Consider the following 23,650-nt stretch of genomic DNA (forward strand, 5'->3'; position numbering starts at 1 on the left):
GATGTCCTCCAAAGCACAGGAACTTGGTCAGGCCAAAGTTTTATAAGTGCTGCAAAATTCTACATTTATCACTGCAGTAGAATAACGTGACACATTGAATAGAGAAACGTTTCCTCTATGTATTCAAGTCAGAACGCCTGACTTAGAACAGGCTTAATGATTTTCTTTTACAATTACTCTTTTTCACTTTCTGTACATTACGCCTGAATGCACCTGAAATCAATCACCGTTGAAGTGAAAAACTTCGGACGCTTCATTGGCATTCATACAATGTACACTAGAGGCCGCTACAACTTCGCAGTAACTAACAGTCGCTTTCCAGGCAAGTGTCCTGGCAGCTCCACACAACTGTCAGCTCAGGAATGATGTAAGCCTGTCCCCGCTCGGTAAAGCAGCAGCCACGGCTATCATGTCTCAGCATAATGCGGTTAATGGCTGTGAACTGGTCGCTGTGTTTTTTCTTTTGCTCGGTAAGTGCAGTAAATGCTGTAGTTGCACTCAGTCAGCGTTAGCTAACTCGCTACATCAAGCTGGAAACACTTCGCTAGTCTGTCGGCTAACGAGCGGAAGTGGCGTTGATATGAACTTCAAAGGTAAAGTCGGAATTAAAGTAAAATAAATATACGGCGGTTGTAATTTTAATTAGGACGCCTGGAACATATTTTTGGGCATATTCTTGTTAGTTTAAAACATTCAAAAGGTTCGCTGTATTGTTGATTGAATTGTATTTTTTTCTTTAATTTTACTATGATATAAGAAAAGGAAATTATTCCTCTGTCGTGTTTGAAAACTTAACGCCACACTTTGCAGATTTATAAATATATATTTGGATTTTTTCCCTTTATATCACTATAAATGTATGAAAAAAATCAATCAGTATACATTTTAAACATTTTAATAGCTTTTACAATATTTTTTAAAACCTTTTTAACAGATTGAAAATATTTATTTTGCTGTCAAGAATTTCCGAGATGTATATTTTAAAACCATAGATTTAAAGATTATTGCTGATGGGGTTTTTACCCATTCGAGGCTTTGACTGTAGTCAATATCCTGTTACTAAATTTTAATAGACTTTCTTTTTAAAGCATTATTTTAAAACTGATGATGATACAGTGTCTCACAAAACCATTAATTCCTGATTTTTTGCACTTTTTAAACACATAAAATGTGAGAAGTATGCTCAACATATGTATTATTGCTAGTACTCTGATACTAGCAAAACAAAAAGAAAAAAAAGCCAGTCCCCTTGGTAAGTAGAGTGAGATTAGCTGAAAACTACTATGATGGGTGTCAGTTGAAAATATTTCCACTGATAAGGCTTAATGTTATTTCCCTTATTAGCAGAAGTTAAAAGCATGGTGCTCTAAAACTACACCGACTTTTAGGTATGTAGTACATTGTAAGTTGAAAGTTATTTGAATTGAAATTAAATAGATAGCTGTCATTATTAGTTTCTAGTGTTTTTTTGTAGTTGTTTATTGAAGTGCAGTTATTTTGGTGCTAATTGCATCCTAATATAAGAAACAGAAATATTTATTTTTTTAAGTTTATGATGAAGGTAGTTCATCCTCCTGCCAGATTTTGGAATAATAAAACTGTTTATGATACAAATTCATTTCCAGACATTAATTTAGTAAAAGTAACTTACCAATACATACATTTTTTAACACTGTAGTTTGTGTCCCACCTAATGTGTTTCCTTGTGTCTCCTTGCAGGCTTCAAATCATGAGGATCAGCCTGCACAGGGCTCTGCTGGTGAGTGTGGAGTTTAGTTCCAAGTGATTTGATGCTTTGTAGTAAACAGTCATTTAGAAAATGAAATGAGTTTCACAGAGAGCACTGGCAACATTTTAATTTCCTCCTGAAGTTTTGTTGCTGTAGATTTCTATTTTCCCAGGGTGGCAGAGTCTAAATGAAAATCTCTGTGCCATAAGTTTGAAACTTGGAAATCAAAGACTAGCTTGAGGATTTAAAGAATAGGCTGATAGTTCTTGTTGCTGAAAGTTAGATTGGACTTCATAAAATACTCCTTATATATCACATTGCATTACATTTTTGAAAAAGTAATCTGACTCTGTTGCACATCTTTTGGATCGTCAGTCTGATATTTCTATTTCTAATAACTGCACAGTATTTTTTATGTCACAGCTTGTACTGTATATTATTACTATGATTGTTGCTATTGTTAAAGCTGATTCTATTCTATGTCTGCATGCTATATTTAAAGGCCTAAATATGCGTCAGAGTAAGCCTGGAGTTTAATATTTTTAATTTTTGTTTCCTGGATTTCACTTTTTCCGGACAGTGCTGGAGGGATTGGTAATAGTGATTCAGAGTCAGAGGAACTCCTACCATGCCCAACGTGGTCACCAGAGAAGGAAAAGATTCTGCAGGATGCAGCTAATCTCGGGGAGGTAATATTTTTTGAGCAATTAAGGACTCAGAGTTTAGAACTTGATGTTTGCTTGAGATGTTTATATATCCCTCCTACACCATACAGTAAGGTCTCGTTAATTCTTCTTAATTCAAAATTACATTGCTTAAGAATAATTTAGTCGATCTGCTGCACAATGTTTTTGACAAAAATATGACAAATTTATGGCTTTAGATTTAATGACTTAAAAAAAAGCGCTATCAGCTTTCACTAGTTTAGGGGATGGAATCTGAAATATTTTTTCATAATTTCTTGCAGTTCCTTTGTCATTAGAAAAGTGTATTTTATCGTAGCCAACATCTTAAAACATGGTTTTAAGATGTTGGCTAACAGTTGTGAAGTTAATTTCATTGCGTTAATGGGTAAAACATAACAGAGGTGCACAAGGCATTTGAAGAACCATGCCTCTAATAATTTGAATTAACACATCGCTCACCTGTACTTGTGTACGGGATCCACGTGCTGCAACATGCTGATCTATGTTCTCCTTTCAGAAAGACTTTCAAGTTGAGTAACCTAATTGAAAAAGCCCTGAGTCACATGGCATTTCACTTCTGTTAGACATAAATCATTAACTAGTTTATTGGTTTGATTTTTTTTTTTGTAATTTGCATAGGGCTTAACGTTCTAAATCTTACATTTCACTTCTGAAACTTGAACAAACTCTTCTTCTAACCTCTTGGTGGGGTGGCGTCATCTACAATCACTTCAGCTTGTAAACAATAAATGTGGTTTGTCAGCTGGAAACCCTTCAGCCACAAATGGTGTGTTTGTAAGAACATCAAAGAACTGTTCCACGGCAACGTACTGGGAGCAGCGATTGACTTTGACAACCCTGAGATTTTTGTTTTCAAGAACCATATGTTTTTGATGATTTACACACCAACTTCATCCTGAAACAGAATGTGTGGATTATGAGAAACAGGACTTGAACTTCAGTGATCGCGAGGACCAAGCATCACCTTGATGTCAATGCAGCCACTCTTTAAAGTACGGTGCAGTTTACATAAAAAGCTCTATAACATGATGAACTTCCATCATAATAAATTAATTTAAATAAGTTGCTAAGAGATCATTAGCGAAATGTCAAAATTGCAAAAATTATGTCAATATAGAAAGACATTTCTGTAATAACTTTTTCAATGCTAAAACGTTTCCATTTTAACATTTTGTGCTTCTCTCTATTTGAATTTAGTTCAATTTATTTGTCCTTGTATCACAATAATTCACAAAAATGTAATATTAAGAACATTTTTTTGTACAGACATTCATTATCAAATCAGACCAATCATATCGACAGACTCAAATTCAATTTGTCTTTATGCAACATGATGCAAACAAGAAATTCATTTGTAGTGACTTCTAATATTTGAAGAAAAGAAAATGTGGCAAACCATCAGGGTCCAGGTCAGAAATGTATTTTTAAAGGTGTAACAAGCATTGTATCACAATGCTGCTGTATCACACCAGCAGAAGGATGACTCTAAAATCATATCTGCAGGGTGAAAAGATAAAATAGACAGCCTCAATATGACATCACTACCCCCTAGCGGCAGCAATTTCGCAAAACACTTGATCCTTTGTGGATAAATATATCAAAGAATGCTCACATGACACCACAGTGTATTTTTAAAACCTAATACTAAAACATTATCCAAGGAAGTCCTGTAATCTCTCATTCTGAAGCATTTGGTGGAAAATAACAACTCTTTGTTTACAGGAATCCCTGTTACAGAAACCGGCTCATTCAGCGCGGCCATCTGCTGCTCAGTATCAGTGAATTGGGGGTCTGGGAAGGATTAGCAGAAATCCAAAGCAAAGAAACACAATAAAAAGGAGCTAAAATGTAAGAAATATGATCTAATTCTCAACAGAACTCATACTCTAACTTTTTGGAGAAGCTGAAGACGCTCACTTTGGCTTCCTGCTAATGAAGATTAGCATCACTCAGTTGTAGCATACAGATTGGCAATATTGCATAGACAAAAGAAGGCTGTCCAAAAAACCTATTTAATGTGGTATTTAAAGGAAACATCCTTGTCAAAGATAAAGGCAAAGCTTTTTGCATTAGTGCTGGAGGCTGAACTAGAGGCAGCGAGAATCTGACTGACTGAGCAGTTTGCTTTTAAAAAAGCTCTGCACAACAATCAAATGCTTCCCCATGCTGTTTAATAACTTTACCAGGTGGAAGTGTGTGTAAATAAAGAGTGGAAGGTGTTAGAAAAAGATTTTCTTGCCTGGAGGAATATTTTTTCATGCAAAAAATGGGGAAACCTTTAATTTTCTCCTACAGAGTTGTTTGCAGTGGTAATGGGTGCTACATCTCCTAGAAGTGCTCAGAGACATGCTGAGAATCTCACGACTAGCACATCTGATGCGAACATGTTGCCGTGACAGACTGTGTCGCTTTTCCAAGATGTAATACCTACCTCTGCTTGATGGGCCCTCCATTGTAGAGGAGGTTTTGCATTGTGTTCATTTACTGACAAATTTAACTGGATGTTATAAGGAAACAAAGATCTCACTGATTTATAACGAGATTATTTATGCCTTGCCAGCTGTAATTAAATGTTATAGGTCTGCATCTCTTCAGCTGCATCATTTAGTCGTCACGTGTTTGTTAAAACCTTTTTGTGCACTCATAAACCAAGTTATGTAAATTGAAAAATATGAACCGTTATTCCTTCTGAATGCATTTCTCATACTTTTCTTACTTGTTCAGTTGGAACATTATAAAACCTTTGCACCAAAAGCAAAGTAAAATTTTCTTCTTTTTTTTAAATAAAATGGTCTATCAGGTAACTTGTTTTCACTCAAATCAATGCAAAGTTACAAACAGATGTTTGCTGCTTGTCAAGAGTACAAAGAGGAGGGCGACACCTGGGGTTAACATAGCTGCTTAAATGTTGAATTTTACTAATGGTCACATAATCTCTTCATTCTCGTCCAGTGTGTTAGATAATCTGATCAGAGCTTGGCTGCTTCAAATGCAATGTGTTTATGGAAATATACAGAGAAAAGTAGAGCACATGCTATAATCTGCTTCATTGGATTCTTCCAGTTTTTATAGCCACGTAACCAGATGTACTCGCTGGTGTTGTTTTGTTTTGTCATATGTTGGCAATCTCTGGAGCCTGAAAACTTTCCTCTTTTTTTTTGCAAATCCAAGTCTTGGAGTGAATAATCATCTGTGGCTTAGATTAAGTGAAAGATATCAGACAGGAAAGCAATGTTCAGTCATTTATTAGATCCATATTTAGCTGCATATGCATTATTCTATCAGATTCTGATAAAAATTAGGCCTATAAATGGGTACTGGGGACAGATTTGTGAGATTTTCCACATTAGTCATTTTATAAGGAAAGCGATCAAATATAGTAGCTTCGGTCCAAATGACAGCATAGCTGGCTCAAAGCTCCACATCAGAAGTAGTCTGTAAAGATGTTCTTAATTAGGAAATTGCTGAGAAAGGATATTAAGTGCTGTGTGGGTCAATTTAGAAGACAATATCTCAGCTTCAGCTCGGTTCATGTAATTCAATCCAACATGTCATTTTTTTTCTCATTCTTTCTACTTTGGACTGGGAGTTTAGACTACTGGCTTATATTTGAATAGCTCCACTCCAACTGTCGTGCACTTTAGTTCACTTCTAGGTGTAATTCACTCAGACTTGACAACAAGCCTCATTGTTAAAGGCTGTGGATTAGTTTCGAAAGTCTTTCTTTTATTCCTTTTTAAAGCTGGAAACTAAAAGTAAACCCACAAAATCTCTTCTTAGGCTATAAACTTTACAAAGATAATCCAAAGATGTAGGGTGAAGGGAAAGAAAAACATGTTATTTTTCACAGATGAGTTCAATATTATTTATACCTCAGGTAGACTTGGGTATATATATTTATTAACGTTAAACTAGGAAGTTTGTTTTTAAAAGAAAACAAGATGGGTGTCTCAAAGGACAACTGAACAATATGAAATAAGTTTTAATTAAAAAAAATGTATCTACATTAAATTTTTTAAAGGTATGTGAAATATTACTTACCCTCATCATTATTCAATGGAAAAAATTAGAAGGGTAAGTTTAGAGCTACTAAATCCTTTACCTAGTTGCTGAGTAGCTTTTTTTTTTTTTAAATCTTTTCACTGATATGATGATGTATTTTTGTGAAGAGCTCCAACTCTTTAAAGTCTATTATATTCAAGCCTGGACTCTGGCTGGGCTTCCTCAATATGTTAGTATTGTGGTACTTCTAGTGAGTGCAAATATGTTGCTAAAGTTAAAAGATTAATTTTAACCTAAATCTGCCAGGGGAAGAGTGCTGCAATTATTTCTGTGCCTTTTGTTTATTTTTGTCACATTTTAGCTGCACTCATTTTTCATATAATTTTATTGCTTTTCTCTCAGTTTGTCAACTCTATACCTCTTTTTCTGTATATTTCTGATTAATTGCATCATTATTGGATTATTTCATGCTTGAATGTGCTCATTTTTAAAATTTTCTCTGTGGCCATTTCATTTAATTTAGTATTCTGTCTGTCTGTGCATAATTTTTTCTTTCTGTGATATATAGTCAGTTGTACAGGAATACACCAGAGGCTTCTTTGCGTGCTTCGGACCTCAGCATTTTCAGATTGCCTTTCCATGTGTATTTTTTTTCCTGGAACGTAATAGTAATAGCATTACTGATGGAAAAAATGAATGATAACCTGTTTTTGAAAAAAAAAAATGGATGCACTATTTTGTTGTATAGGTCATCTTTAAATATTAATAAATTCGTTGAAAGGTTAATCTATAATAATTTAGATTCCAAATAATGTAAATTAATTAATGATCAAAAGATTTAATATTAATACACTTTATATTTTAAGTACATTCAATCATTTTTCAGCACTACGATCTGTTTATTCTAATCCACATAGGGGCTTCCAGTGGTTCTCCTCCTGCATGAGCTGTCAACTTATGAAGGAAACTGGAGCATTCTTCCTCTTCTTCCACTGTGAGTGTTTAATGCACCGATTGCGACGTTAAACAAGTCAGAAAATTGTAAATGTTTTATTGTACAGACTTTTGTTGTAAATATTCCTGTGTGGGAAATATAGGGAATAACTTAATAAGTTCCTGGACATATTTCCAGTCTCTCTGCTATTTATGGGGAATCGGCATCCTGGTTTTTGTTTATAGAAGAGGAAACGATGGTTATTTTGGATGTTCTGCAGAAAGTTCTTAAAAGATATTCCGTCCAAGAGGTGAGACTTTTATTTTATTGTTTATCGATGAAAGACTAGATGTGTATTACAGACAGTATTTTTGAAAACCAACTGAGAAAATCTTTTTCCCATTTTCTTATTTACAGGAATGGTTTTTGGGTCATCGTCTCCATGACAACAGGCCCTCCATTGTTCACCACTACGCCTTTTCTGAAGACCCCGCTTCTTTTGGTTACCCTGACCCAGCAGCTGGTTGGGCTTTAAGTGCTGCGCTGCACCAAAGGTGTGTGAGATAGTCTGTCGTGTCTGGAAATGTGTGAAAATTACCTGTTTCAGTCCTTTCCTCCAGTCTTTTTCCCCACATTAAGCTCTTCATTTTATTTTTCTCTAAAATTAACGACCTTATGAGTATCAATTAGAGTCCCTTCTCTAATAAAGTCAGTGCTCATAAATTCTTCACATTACTCTTCAAAACCACTATTAGATTATTGATTAGATCACTTACTTACTGGATGCAGTCTAAACCTTCAGATTTGCTGAAAGCTAACCCCCTCCAAAAACTAATTTCTCCTTTATTTTGTGTGCCTTTCACTGCCTGGTTTCAGCTTCCACGAGCAGTAAAGCTTACATAATCTCTTTTGTGTTTCAGACTGGCTGAGCGGATTCAGTCTGAGAATCTGAAGTCGGATTTTACCATTGACTTGACCCACGAGGTACTCGAAGCCACTTCTATAGGTTTGATGGAGGTTTTGTCAACCTCTATGTTTTCATGACGCATGTTAAAACTTATCTGCCACAAAACAGATAAGTTTTCATGTGTCATCATTGTCTGGCGTAATTGAGGAGCCTGTATATTCAGAAAATATTTTAATAGTATTGTAAACAAAACAAAAAATAAACATGTAGGGATGGTTTCCTGTTGCAAAAGTATTTTCACCCCTTAAAATGCTATGCAGTTGTAATAGCCAGACACCTTAAGGAAGTTTTTACACCCTTTTAAAAAAAAATTTTAAATATTTTTTACGTGAACTTATGTACAGCTTTTGGATTTTAATGTGTATGAAATTTCAATCACATTTCAAGTAAAAATTAAAAACTTTACTTTCTTGATTTCCAGACTAGCTGGAGACATTATTTCTTGCATGTAGCAAACTGTGCTGGAAAAATCTTATTGAAATGTGGGGCATCCTTTTTAAAAATGTTCTGCATTTGGAAGTCTTCTTAAATTTGAAAATCTCTAATGACCTAAAGATGACTCAGAGAAAGTAAATGAATGTGCATGTGTGAGGAAGAAAACATATTTTTCCAACTTCTGCAAATTTCAACATTTGCTACCATTAGATGACGTGAAAATCTACTCTCACTGTTTCAACTAATTATCCAAATATCCAACATTTGTCTTTCATTTTGTCACATTTTTTTTCCTTTTAATAGATTGCTTTGTTTATCTGGGAGGAAGGAAGAGGACCAAAGCTGACCACAGTTCCACAGTTTTGTACAGAGACAAGAGACAACTGTGCAACCAAATTCACAAACTACCTGCCCAACTGTGTATGTGCAACTCTTGTTTTGATTATAAACAAATATGTTGATATAAGAGGATACAACAAATAAATAAATACATTTGGTTAAGTAGTTAAGGGCTTATTGGGCTAAGCCTCCTGAAGATGAATAATTCAAAATATTCTTGGCAACCAAATTATTGAAACATATTGAAGGTAATCAAACAAACAACATAAATGGCAGTAATACTTGTTTTGAATGGGACGAAGGCCATTGATTTAAGTTTTATTTCTGCAGAATATTTTTTAGCTGCTTCCTCTAATGGAAACACTTTCAGCTCCCCAAGCACACTATGTACTAAGCATTTAGTAAATAACAAAACCTAGTAGGGCTGCAAAGGTTAGCTGATTTAGGACAGAGGTAAAAAAAAAACAACAACATTTATTGGACCAAAAAATTATTGTAGTCTTATGATGTTTGGGACTTAAAAGGAAAACAGACATATTAGGAACCGCTAAACTGTAAACCATGAATGATTTATAAAATCCTCAAAAACGTGATTTTGTTTGTGATTATACAAACTAAATGTCTGCATCAACAGGATATGCCAGGATAGGTTTGTTAGGACGCAACAAAATATGGATGTTTTCATATTTTCTCACATTACTATTGCAAACTTCAAAAACTTTAATGAGATTTTATGTGTTAGACCAACATTAAGTATCTCATAATTTCTTACTAATGTTTCCTGATAAAGCTTTCCCTGAACAGCTGCATCATTTTGAAATTAAATTACAGAAAAGGAAGAATTTTTTATTTCCAAACTGTCTCAAATGCCCCTCATTATTTGCTGTCCATTAAACATTTATTTGCTACTTTGTGTCAGTCTGTCTTTGTAAAATAGTTTAATGAGACAAATCTCTAGAAGTCCAAGTGGTATGAATGTGTTTGAGATTATGTTTGGCACAGTTTTTTTTCCAATATCATTATGTTTGATATTTTTTGGTTGTGACTTATTGGACACAGTGAAAGCATAGGTCCTGCTCACCCCGTTGCCAATGTCATGCTACTTTTTATTTTGTTTTTTAAAATTAAATTATGCTTAATTGTCTCCCGTTTCCTCAGATAACAAATATGTTAAAACTGTATGCAGTGATGCAAATTTCTCTCAACAGTTCTTTTCTGTCCAGTTGGAGAGCAAAGATAAACTGGAGGCTTTTTAAAAAAAATCACTGAATGCCTACAGTTTGTAAACATATGTATATTTTTTCAGAATTTTGTTTGTTGCTAAAACACAGTCTTTCTGTTTCTGTTCCAGGGGAATCCTGTATCAAAGAATAATATATTTGTTGCTGTGAAAACTTGTGAAAAGTATCATTCAGTGCGAGGTGAGTATTAAATCTGTGACGATGTCTTCTGTTGGACAATGTGTCATTGTGTACTTCTGACTACTTCTCAGTGACTGTTGTAAAAGCTTCTTTGTATGTATTCCACTAATGCCTGCTGGTGCATATTTTACACATACCACATATCATATTGTACCTTTGTCAGCATCTAGTGGTCTGACACCTAACTGGGCCAATTTGTTTACTAAATATCTGCATTTATGTCTATCATCTGTGGTATGTTTAAACGAGCTCTGCTTAATTTACCATCTAGAGTTGAAATATTTTCTAAGTTGAGTTTTCAAAGTGTGATAAATTTAAGCCCTGAGTGATTTTTGGATGTAATAATGGCTCGGTCATTTTTTTTTTTCAAGGCTAGGGTTTCCTTTCACTTGTTGCTAACCATTCACAGACAATTCCAGTTAAATTAATCAAACTTTAAGGTTGAAATGTTGCTAAAGTACGAAACTGATTTTACCTGGTACTATATTTAATATTTTAAGTTTCAGATACAGTTCTGTTTTCTTTAAAGATGGTTACAGGTGAATGGCTTCTAATGACGTAAATTTGGTCTCTTCTATTTCACTTGTTAATTCAGTACCTGTTGCTCAGCGGTTCAGTCAGGTAAAAGCTGCCTATTGAAATTTACATCCTCATCTAAAATTTCTGCTTAAATTTGATCTGTTTGTGTAATCATCCAAAACATTGGTGTCTTTTTTTTTTTTTTTTTTTTTTCGGGTTAAAATGAGCCGACTGGCTATTTTACAGCAATTAACATAATCAGAAGCAGAGTGGAGAGATTTGCTTTTTTGTGCGATGGTTTGAGCTCAGCTTATTAGAATTGCATAGTAGAAAGTCACAGTGTCCTCTCCACATTTTGATAATACAGAGACGTGTTTAGGAATAAATGAATACAAAATTGGTCCCTCTTGTAATGGATCAAAATTTAGTTTGTTTGATTTAACTCTAAATGAAAGTCATCATCTTGTTGCTTTCATCATATAGATAATACTCTTATCCAAATTAATATGCAGTGCAGAGCATTATCCTTTATTTCCCTTAATTAAAAGCAGTCTTCTATGATTTAAGGATACAAGCCTTTCGAGGAGCCACTTTGACAAATTTAGTTTTTAAGTGGCATCCATTAATCTGGTTTCAGTCACTAAAGAGTCAGGGTTTCTTCCAGCGTATTGCAATCCTCGCGGACCGCCAATCTTTATTGATCCCCCGAAGAGATAAGTGTCGATTGTTTTGAAATAGGTTTTGTAAAACGCTAGTAAAATCTGTAAATTCTCCCTAGGTGTGAGTGTGAGTGTGCCTGGTTGTTTGTCATGTCTGTCTCTGTGTTGCCCTGCGACAGACTGGTGACCTGTCCAGGATGACCCTGCCTCTCGACCGGAACGTTAGCCGGAGATGGGCGCCAGCACTTCTCGACCCCACTAGGGACAAGGGTGTTAGAAAATGGATGCATGGATAGATGAAATACATTAGTAATAGTAAAAGCATAGACGGATTAAACTAGGTTTATAGTTGATGCATTGAACTGTGTTGGGGGGGGACACACACCAATCGCTCTGTCTTTGTGAGCAAAGACTGATGGATGGCGTGTGCATTTACACATTGTTGTTCAACATCTGTTCTGGCATGCGCTTGGCTCTCTGTCTGCACTTGCAATTGATGATGCTTATTCCATTTATTTCAAAAACACTTTGACCCCAAGGGGAAATTAAATGTTGTAACTCATATTATCCAAGGTTCAAAAGCGTACAAGAAATTAAGCTCCTCTGCCTTCTCCCAGTTCTCCCAGGACTAACTGCAGAAATACACCACCGAGTCAGAAACAACCAATCATGGTCTGTTTCAAAATCCACTGGCTGATTACTTCATTAATATATATACATATATATATGTATTTTTTTGATTGTTGTTCTTAAAGTATTGTCAATAATATCTTTCAATAACATAACTATCTAGTCATGTTTTAACACATAACACAGTGGGCTACTGGCTGGCACCCCCAGTGCCCTTTCCATCACTTAGCAGATTTTCTAGGGGAAACCCTGAAAGAGGTTTGTTTGACTCTGTAGTTCCAAAAGGTTGATGTCTTGAATTTAATGGTGATCTTTTGCTTCTCTTCTCTGCTTCCTCACAGTACCAGTAGTGAAGTCCACCTGGGAAAAACACGCTGTTTATTTAGAGTACTACAGCGATGTCACTGATGCCTCCATACCCACTATCAACCTTGGAGTGCCCAATACTGAGAGAGGTGAACTTATTCACTGCATTCATTGTTTACTGTAAACAAAGATGAACATGAGAGTTCTATCATAATTTTTTTTACCACCTTCTCTTTTTCAGTTGTGCCTACTCATGAGTTACAGGCACATACTGAGTTTGAAACAGTACAATTTTGTCTTTTCTGCTGTTTGCACTGTTACTGATACCCACAGGCATCAGGCCTCACAATAACCATGTCATCAAAATAACTTTTTAAAAAATATATAGCCTTGACTTTCAACTTATTAGACTTGTTGACCCTCATCATTAGGACATTGTGTCCAGAGTTTGATAGATGTTTACCTGCTGCAGAACACTAGGAATGGGTTATTAGCCTCTGAAGGACTTGATGGCATGCTGAGCAGGTAATGCAATTATTTGTCTGGGTCAGGGACACTTTTAAAACATGCTGCCAGTGGGACCTGAGAATAAATGTCAGGGATCACCGCATTTAGACACAGAATTACAACATTAGCAACTGAATGAAAGTAGCAATAAAAAAACAAATGTTGGATTGTTGTTTTAGAAAAAAACGGAAATTGCCTGACAAAGTCATTACACAGAGCTTACATATATATAAATAATAGTCAACAGCAAGAACACATGTGGAAGAGTTATTTCATGCAAGACAAATTCGTCTGCTTTGCTGTCGGACACAATGAGGTTGACATGGACATTCAAAATGCAGACCTACAAAATACTTATTCAATAATGTCTGGCAGAGAAGCCAATGGACCTGTATGTTTCCAGTAACTATTGCAAGCAAGGAAAGCGACATAAAAAGGAAAATAGTCGGTTCTGATTGGTTAAAGAGCTGGAAAAATAATAACGGGAAAATGTAACTCACTGAAAAATTACTACTGTGTTTTTCAAAACCTGTGGACAGCTCAGTGAGGTGCAAAAGTACAAACCTGCAGGGACTGGGTAGTATCAAGTGCAAACTGAAGTTCAAGTTTTATCATCTGCTTTTCATCCCTTTTTATGTTACATTTTGTGTCTGTCTGGTGTTCAAAGTGTTGCATTCAGAAAACCTTTTGCCACTGATCACCAGTAGCTCCTTTAACACCTATTGTCACCTTCACATTTTGTAACAACCTTTACATTTAATTATTTTGGTTTGGGAATTACCTCCTTAATACAGGAAATGCTTAGTTTTTGTTTTGTTTACAAAGGTGTATCCATGGAACATCCAACTTCTCAGACCACATCTGTTCAAGTTTAAACAATAGTCATATTGAATGAATGTGAAGTAAATTAATAATTATGTACAAAAAGACACGCAATGTTTATGGAATTTCAATGCACTAGGTACTCCATCCAGAATTTATGGTTGAAAGCAGCCACACGGAGAAAAATAGAGAAACATTTTTTTACTGATTGTAGTTTCTACCATTCTTCTGAGGATTAGTCCCTTCATACAGAAGGAAAGAAATTAGGTGATGGCTGCTGTTTACCTCTTTTTTGTAATCTTGCCCTTTTAGTTTTTTCTTTTATTTCCTCACAATCTGTTTTTTACGATCTGTGGCTCTGTTCACCAGCTTGAATGAGCTGTTCACAAACGAACCAGTTTACTCAACCGAGATTTAATACGTACACACTATAAAAGCACTGGAATGTAACTGCTGTCTCCACTTTTGCGACGTCTCAGCCACAGGGTCTTTTTCAGCAGTTTGCATGTGTACCAAATTTTTATTTTATTTTTAAATTTCCTCTCCTGTTTTTAATTTGCACGGACAGGAAGTATCTAATTAGTCACTTGAGACTTACAAAGTGGTAGCAACAAACTAAAAAACTGAAGTGAGCGTTGCATGTTTTCACAAAGGATTTCAAACTAGCCACAGCACATTTTCACTTTAAGTTGTTCAGATTCACACTGTTCAGTCTCACCTAAATAAAATAGTTATATATATTTCTGTTAAACCATACGGCATTTCTACCTTACAGTGACATGTGAATACATACAAATGATATTTCATAATTTCCTCTGATACTTTATTCTGATCTACAACGTCTCAGACCCACAACATCCAGAGTTGAGGTCTGCAGCACATCCTCTCCACTATAAAGAGATTTGGTGCTGCACCGCTTCCCCCTCCCGAGACGCCGGTCCAGAATTGCCTCGAAGCCGTGCGGAAGTCCTTCTCTGTGGCCTCTTCAAACTTCTCCCATGCGCGAGTTTTTTGCCTCATCAACCACTCGAACCACATCCCGCTTCGCCCGCTGGTACCCGTCGGCTGCTTCTGGAGTCCCACAGGCCAAAAAGGCCCGATAGGACTCCTTCCTCAGCCTGACAGCATCCCACACCGAAGGTGTTCGAGGCTCAACATTATGACTAGGGCCAAAAAGCAATGGCTAGACATTTGCACACATTTCGGGTTTTATGGGGTGTTCCCATCGGATAAAACGCAGTCCCAGGATGGATCTGTGTTAAAATGGCAACAGTCAGAATACATGGCTCAGGGATGGTTTGAGGAGCACAGCAAGATTTTTCTGGCCTATAAAATTTTAAGATCTTAATCCATTTGTGAGAAGTTGATGTCAAGCAAAAGGAGAATTTACAGATTATTAGGCAGGCGGCCATAATGTTATGCCTGATCAGTTGTAAGATGATAAATGGCTTTACAGAAGCTTCATGGCTGAAACTCATTCAAACTTATCTCTGTGTTGCATAGACCAGTTTTATAATGACTTCACCTGCACCTGCACCAGCAGGTGCAGGTGAAAAAGAGAGAATCCATCCAATTTGCATATTCATAGATCTATGCTAGGAAAAGTTGTAGAGTTATATTCTAGATCACTGTAAAGGATGGCAGGGATATTCAGTTGAAAAATAAAACACACATTGTTGTTTTAATGAGAGATTTATGTGTGTAACTAGTTTCAGGAGATGGTTGTTAGCATGATGAATATATGAGGTTTTTAAATCAATATCTAATGCTTTGGATTAAATCACAATGTACTGACCTAATTTTAAAATACAGCAGATGCAGTGTGACTAAAGTCACCGCACACTGTAAAATTTTATCTTCATTAAATCATCACATGCCCCTTCTTCTCACTTGTCACCAGCTTGAATTCTTGTCACAATCATCTCATGTGACACACCGATGTGTGTGCATAATATTGAAATAAAACATGACAACTTCTGTTCTCAAACTTTCTGTCTGCTTGTTCTTTAAAAGGACACTGTGGGAAGACGTTTGCAATCATGAGGCGTTTTCTGAGTGAAGCTGCGCCGAAGGTTGATTGGCTTGTCATTGTTGATGATGATACTCTTATCAGGTAACACAGATGAGTTTTTATCACCAGACACCAAGAAGTTAGCCATATTCCAAGAAATGTCAAATTAATAAAATGACTTCTCTGCTGAACAGCTAAAATGACTTTTAATGTCTACCAGTCATTGCCTTTGCTATTTTTTCTGGAGAATTATTTTATCACCAATCCAAATTAAAATTTGCCCGTCATATGTCTTAAAGACATTTTGAATTTGTTGCTTTATCTTAATGTTTCAAGCAATTGATCGTAATTAATATTCATGGTTCTTTTTTTCTTTTGTGACAAAAAAATTAAAACTGCTTCTGCTGATAACCAGAAAGCGTCTTATTTCACTTGATTAAAATGGTTATATCATCATATTTACCACTATTTTTTTTTCTTTTAGATATAGAATAAATAAAAATGCAGACTTCCTTCACATTGAGACATTATTATTCCAATATCACAACTTAAATAAGAAAGAAACTGATTCCAACTGAATCCAATAAGTTCAGTAGGAGTCAGTTTATGATTTTCAACATTTTTGCATGATTTACATAAACTGATTTACATGCAAAAACATAAAATCTTACCAAGTAATTGTGGGTTAGTTCGCAGTGCAAATATCTTATTACACTTAAAAGTAACTTTTCAGCAACTGATAGAGGTTTGTTTTTAGTAAATACTTCCTTAATATTGAGAAAAATGTTCCTGTTCTGTTGGCAGATAAATTAAATTACAACATGAGAAAATGTCTTGTTAAAAGTGAAATATTTTGCCAATGGAACAAGAACCTTTTCTAGACGTCCAAAAACAGTAAGTTTAGTTTTGTTCTTGCTCAGCTGGAGGGAGCATCTATCTGTTCAGAGCATGGATGGGTTCAGAGTTACATGGTTTCCATGTATCATCTGTGTAGTTTTGGTAACTAGTCATATTTTTTGTTATAAGTTGAGCTAATAGGAGCATGAAGATTTCGAATGAGAGTGGTCCCAGAATTGAGTTTTGTGGTACCCCACATGTTACACCTGTCTTCTTCAATCAGAAGTTACCTACTAACACAAAGATATCCTTCAACCAACTGAGTTCTGGACCGGAGAGTCAACAGTGTCATATTCTGTGCAGAGGTCCAAGAGAACCAGCACTGTGGTTCTGTTTATGAGGTTTATGAGTTTTTACTAATCCCAGCAGTTTATCAAGAAAAACATAAAAATGTTCTGTGTGAATTAATTATTTCTATGTGTTCTTTTGAATGTTTTCAGGGCATGCATGAGGTTTGTTTTGTTTCCATCAGGATGTTTGTTATTGTTTATTTTTAGTTTGTCGCGGCTGCGGCGACTGTTGCGATGCTACAACCCAAAGGAAGCAGTGAGCCTGGGAGAAAGATATGGGTATGGCCTGATGCAGAACGGATACAGCTACACAACAGGAGGAGGAGGGTATGTGAAGATGTTATTCTAAGTCATATCGCTACATTAACTTGACCAATATAATCCTCATCTGAAGGGATCGTATCATGCATGTTTTTTAAGTCACTTGTTTAGCTAAGTCATAAACTTGCCCAAGAAAAATCTGTTCTCAGAGATTTTCTGCTGCAGGGTGAGTTCATTTACTTTATATGAATAAATTTTTTCTGCCTTGGTAAATAAAAGTCAACAAAAAAAACAAACAATTACTCTAACCACCCGATTACTTTCTTGAAGACCTATTTAATAATTTAATAGCGGTGTCGACTCTCTGGGAAGAACAAAGAGGCAGTGATCAGGGGTTTTGCAGAGCTCTAAGCTGTCAATACAGATTTCTCATTAACAACTAATGAGAACCGCAAAATACAGGTGAGAAAGCTCAACTGTTTCAACAATAAAACATTTTCTGACTGAAAGTAACATTAAAGTTTTGGACTGACTAAGTCAGTGTCCTGAAAAGGTTATGATGGACAATCTCTGCAGGAAACAAAACAAGTTGAAGGCAAATTGCCCTTCCTTCCTCAAAAACCAGGAGCAAAGACGAAATTTCAAAATACTGGTAGAAACATGGGGAATAGCTAAGATGTATTTATTTTATTTTTTTGTAAAATCAGAAACTTCTGTGTTGAATGATAAATTGTTTTACATCCAACTCTTTCAGGGTTATAAATCAGTTTTGACTATAAATAAAAGTTCAGTTAAAAACAAGACAAAATAGCAATGATTTCCACTTACTTGCTTTATTAAATTTATTAGAGCTCTGTAACTTTGAAAATATTTAAATAATACTTTTTCTGTATTACCATCTCAAAAATATCAGCTTGTCTACATGTTATTTAGGTAGAAGAGAAACTGACATGCTGATATGTTAGAGTGTTTAAACATTTCTTCCTTTGTTATTGGTCTAGGTGCATTATTTTTATTTAGATTAGAGGTAGACGGACACTATGTGGGTGAAAGAGGGTAATTGGTGTTTAAAAATGTAAAATATTACTACAAAGTTTTGATACATACAATTCACATAATTGCTGTGAATTAGAAAGTCTTTAAAACTCTTGTTCTTGCAGGAACTATGGAAAAACCACAACAGTAAAAACTGATTTATGCCATTTTATATAGTTGAGCTTACCTTATGTTAACATAACTATATTAAAGCTAATCTGTGTTAAGTGTACATATTTTCCTTGTGTATGTGTGGATTTAAAAAAAAAAATCTAAACAGGGAGGAACGATTAAAGATAAACCAACCCATCAGACTTTAGGTCTGTGTAACTCGTCTTCTTACAGATTGTATGTTCGTGTGCAGGATGGTACTGAGCAGGACAGCGGTGTCCATCCTGCTCTCCAGTGGCTGCAGCTGCTACAGTGATGATGCTCCTGATGATATGGTCTTGGGGAGATGCTTCACTTCCATTGGGGTTCCCATCACACACAGTCCGCTTTTCCACCAGGTACAAACCACGACATGCTGTTTACTTCTTCCTTTATTACCAGTTCATACAACAAAATCAAGATTATAAGGGCATTTAGTTCCCTGAAAGATTCAATAATAGCGTAGATCCTCAATGAACAATGAGTATTATTTATGGGAGGAAAAAACATAAAGTTGTGAAGCGGAATATCTTTAAATGTGAAAGTCCCATCAGCTGATTCTCTGCATGACCCTAATTTCATAACTTTTTCTACTAATAAGTGGTCATTTTCAGGATTAACTCAAAACCTTGTGACTTCAAAACAATCACTGCAACAGTATTGTGATGAACTGGCTATCAAGCAATTTAAACATTTATTAGTCATGAGAATCCCCAAACAGGAACCATTTTGCATCCACTGGGAGACTAACAGAGGAAACCACTTTTCTTTTTTTCTTTTTTTTTTTTTGCTCTAGGCCCAACCAGATGACTACACAGGAACAAGGATTACCCCGCAGCACTCCATCTCCTTCCACAAGCACTGGAGTGTAGATCCTGTTGCCGTCTACACAAACTGGTTGCAGGACTCGCACCCAAAAGATGAACTGTGATAAAAATTCTCATGAGGATATTTGCTGTGAAGCTCTATTGTGTCTGTCAGACGTTCTAAAAAATAGCAATGCTCTTTCAAGATCTGAACTTTTTTCACACTTTTATTTTAGACCAACACAGAACGAGAACAGTGGTGAAGTGGAAGGAAAATGGTTCATTGTTTTCATATTTTCCCAGAAGTTTTTATTTCCATCCATTCTTTTCAGATACTTTTTGTCTCCTGTTTTTATTTCATACATTTTGGTCTCATTATGCAAATGAGGAGTAGTGACATCTATAATGTGTCAACTTCTGCCTATTTATTGGTGAGCATGGCGCTGCAGAGCTCAAATCTTCATGCTACCGGCCCCAACAGGAGCAGACTTTTAGTAGTTGTTTTTTTTTTTGACAACAGTGATTTTGGCCTCAAATAAATTAATGTTTTCATCTTATTTAATCTTGAACACTGACCTTAACTGAAGCAAGTGTAACCAGCTTGTTTTGCATGTTATTGTGTGTTCCTACATGATGTAGGTCTCACCATAATTAGATTTTTGTTTGATTGCTGAAAATGAACCAAAATGTGGTTTATCACATTTAGTTCTTAATTTATAAGGCAATTATATCTTATACAGATCCAGGTTTCCCCCTTGTTAATTCATGACTTTAAAACTACTTTTTGCATTTACTCAAATAAGCTTTGTCCAACATGAGAATCGTTTTGCTCCGAGACTTAAGTGAAGGCAGAAGAGATCCCAAAAGCAGCATTTTATTTTACAGCACAAAGCTGTGTTTCTATATGATTTAAAGTAGGCACTAAAAACTTTTGGCATTCTTGATAAATGCTAGCTTTTGTGAAGCAGATGGGAACATTTTTTAGCTCAAGGGATTGGTTCAAAAATTGTAATAAAAGCAAGACCTACTTTATTAAAGTTTGCTTTACAAAACTGCAAAATGTTGCAGAGTATCTGATTGTGAGGCTTAACACTCACACATTTGCAGTCTGTTTTCTATGAATCCCTTCCCACCTTTTTTATTGTGTTTGCTGGCTAGGGGTGAACTGGCTAAACAAAACCCAGAAATATGGTTTGAAATGGTCTGAACGAACAAGCTGAGCGTGTGGGAAGGTTGTGTGGATGCCAGACATGCGGTGGGAAAAACCTGCTGTGGGTATTCTAGGCTTTGGGTGGCAGTGATAACACTGCAGGAATAAATCTACCATATGGCAAATCATACTTCAAAGTTACACCTAAAGTATGTGATCCTACACCAATTTATAACAACTTGCAGCGTCTTGGTTAGGTTTTTCAAATTATTATGTTGCCTTAAAAGTGTTATTGATGTGTTCCAGTATTCAGTGATAAGCAGAGGAGCTAATTCAATCATTAAAACCCTGGACAAATGCCTCATGGTTGAAACCAAAGAATAATTTCAGAAGAATAACCACTAACTTCGATCAGAGGTTTCCAAGCTTTGTCTTGTTTTCCCCACCAACAAAAATGCTGAGTCCATCATCTACTTTATGCAGGCACAGATGTAGCTGAACACCATAAAAATCTTGCTAGTTTACCATTTCTATGTTTGAAGAGCGTTCCAAAAATTTTATTTTTCTCTAAAATTACAGCCATATTGATCTTTCATCCTGTCTGTCCTAGAATCCAATTGAAGGATGTAACAGGTGTTGTTTGTTATTAGTTGGTTAAAAAAAGGAGCTAAATTCTATTGCTTTAACATATTTAATGAAAAAAAAAATTAGCAGTCTAGGCTCATTGGGTTGTCCTTTGATGGTCATTTTATTCTTCATGCCTCAATAAGTTTTCTCTCTCTCTCTGAATTACCTTGAAAACAGGAGCATTCATCACAGCTGAGTTTGTTTTATGTCCTCAGTTCACTTACTTTGCTCAACAATAAAAAAAGACTTTATTCCATCACATTTTTTTATTAAAAATTAGGCACACTGTGCCATTTTATTGCACAATTAAGTGACTCTGTTACTTCAGTTGTTTAAAGTCTGAAGTAGTCCATTGTCTCTTTAAGAAGCTCCTGCTCTTCCCGACACTCTGCCTTCATCACAGCAATGCACCTCCATTATGCTGTTTACAGCAGTTCTTAGGAGCATGAGTTTGTATAATGTGTCAGCAGAGGTGCAGTTCCACCTGGTGTTTGCGATCTGTGACGTGGAGCTTTGAGAGAAGAAATGCGTTCAGGCACCACCAAATGGTTACCAAGGGAGATACATGCATAAAACAATACTCCAGGTATTTTTTTATTTTTCATGAGGGAATAACATTATTGCATGATGTGAAGCTAAAATAAATTATTAGGCATAAGGCTCCCCTTTAAAATCATGATGGCTCTCTGGGTTGCACAGCAGCATAACTGTTAGCGCTGTTGCCTTGAATGTTCTCACTGCATTCTCTAGGTGGGTCAAAAGACACTGTAGCTGATTTGCTTTTCTAAACTGATGCTTTTCATCTAGACATTAATTCTGTGCATGGGTAGTTCTTTGTTCTGTTAATTTCTGCATTCTCATGTGATGGACTGTTCACCTGCGCAGGATGTACTTGTGTCTCGCTCAGTAGTCTCTGAAGATGGGAAGCAACGCAGACACATGCCTATTCTGCCAAATCCTCTTTGTCTATGAAAACCTGCTGCTTAAGCATGATGTTTAAATTAAAACATTGCATTTACAACTTGGTTTCAGTATAAACTTTGATTTATCACAGTGAGGAATGCTGCTTTGATCTCATCTGCTACTTGTTTGACCAACCAAACAGTTTGATGACAGCTCAAAAATGTACTCATCTCTTGGCAAAGTTCATATGTTTTTGGGGATTTTTCCAGTACTTTCCTTAATCCTTCCCAGCATTGCTCAAGGGTGGGGTGTAAATACCTCAACTAGGACATTTATCATTTTATTTAGCAAACACAATAAGAATGTTTAAGCTGAAGTTCGTTCTGTATTTTCCTCTATCACATCAGAAAAGGGAGATAGAGCCATACAACAAGTTTCTATATTAGTTTGATTGACTTTACATAAATCAGCTCTATCTGAGATTAAGCAGTACAGAAATAGCTGTTTTACTCTCCTGTCCCTGAGTTGGGAAAGTAAATCTTTGGTTTTGAATCAAGATTCAGCTGCAGGCATAGCATTCAACTCCACACCTTTTATGTCTTCCTGTAGCCTTACAAACCTCATGAAAAGATGGTTCAGTGTGTTCCTCAACCATTATTACTGCAGCAAGGCTTCAAAGACACTTCGGTGCTTTCTGTCATTGTCAGCCACAGTGATAGCTCTGCAGTTTGTCAAGAAAGCAGTTAGGGAGTTAATGCTTGAGCTGTAACTGCTCAGAGCTGCTCCTCCTCCTGTGTGCCCCTTCTTTTCCCAGTTTTGTCAATGGTCTCTAAATAACTGAGTCTGAGTTTTATTTCTGCTTTTATTAACAACTCAGGAAGAAAAAAATTGTGCCATCATGAGAGAGTTGAAAGACTTGCCACACCTTATGTTATAATCAATATTCTCCTTTTAGACTTAAATGATTACATTTATAATGAAGCTTTAATCTTTGCCCTGATAAACCGATAAAATGCCAAACATTATAATCTGCTTTTCTTACTGGAATTTATCATCTATCAAGTAGAAAGAGCAAAAAGTTAATAAATGAAAATGTCGTGGTGGCAGATTGCTTAAATTACAGAACAAACTCTTTATGACAACTATACCACATTTCAGTTCAGATAAAACCCAGATGTGTGTGTGTGTGTGTGTGTATGTGTGTGTGTGTGGGTGGGGGGGTCTATTTATGGGTAGTTTGTTATGGATCTGTCAGAGAGATCTATATGGGTCAGAGGCAGGAGGATTCCAGTATCCCACTCATCTGACTAACCTTACAAATAAATCTTCAAGCGATGTATTTTGTGCAGCTATATTTATTGTTAGCGTTAGCTTTGATAAGAGCAAAACTAAATGGAAAATGTCTCTGAAAGAAAAATGACTCCTTCCCCAAATTAAGACAAACTCCTCTTCATTAGTGTTTTTTTAAGTTCATCATGAATAATTAAGCTCAGTTTGAATTATAAAAAAAAAAGTCAAGAAAAAAAAGTTAGGAGATTCTTTG

The 23,650-nt window shown here is 35.8% G+C and overlaps 1 protein-coding gene across 1 annotated transcript; it reads left to right on the forward strand.

The window, feature by feature from the left end:
- Positions 1 to 317: 317 nt before the first annotated feature.
- On the forward strand, positions 318 to 22,257 carry b3glctb (beta 3-glucosyltransferase b). The gene is given in 15 exon segments (XM_055051432.1): positions 318 to 470; positions 1,720 to 1,759; positions 2,310 to 2,375; positions 2,378 to 2,418; positions 7,356 to 7,432; positions 7,571 to 7,682; positions 7,790 to 7,926; positions 8,293 to 8,356; positions 9,078 to 9,194; positions 10,465 to 10,534; positions 12,684 to 12,797; positions 15,991 to 16,090; positions 17,383 to 17,502; positions 18,836 to 18,980; positions 19,418 to 22,257. Coding segments are annotated over 15 exon segments (1,386 nt in total). The 5' UTR covers positions 318 to 422; the 3' UTR covers positions 19,553 to 22,257.
- The last annotated feature ends 1,393 nt before the right edge of the window (positions 22,258 to 23,650 follow it).

Source organism: Poeciliopsis prolifica, unplaced genomic scaffold, assembly GCF_027474105.1.
Source record: "Poeciliopsis prolifica strain line A6 unplaced genomic scaffold, Auburn_PproV2 SCAFFOLD033, whole genome shotgun sequence".
Taxonomy (NCBI): domain Eukaryota; kingdom Metazoa; phylum Chordata; class Actinopteri; order Cyprinodontiformes; family Poeciliidae; genus Poeciliopsis; species Poeciliopsis prolifica.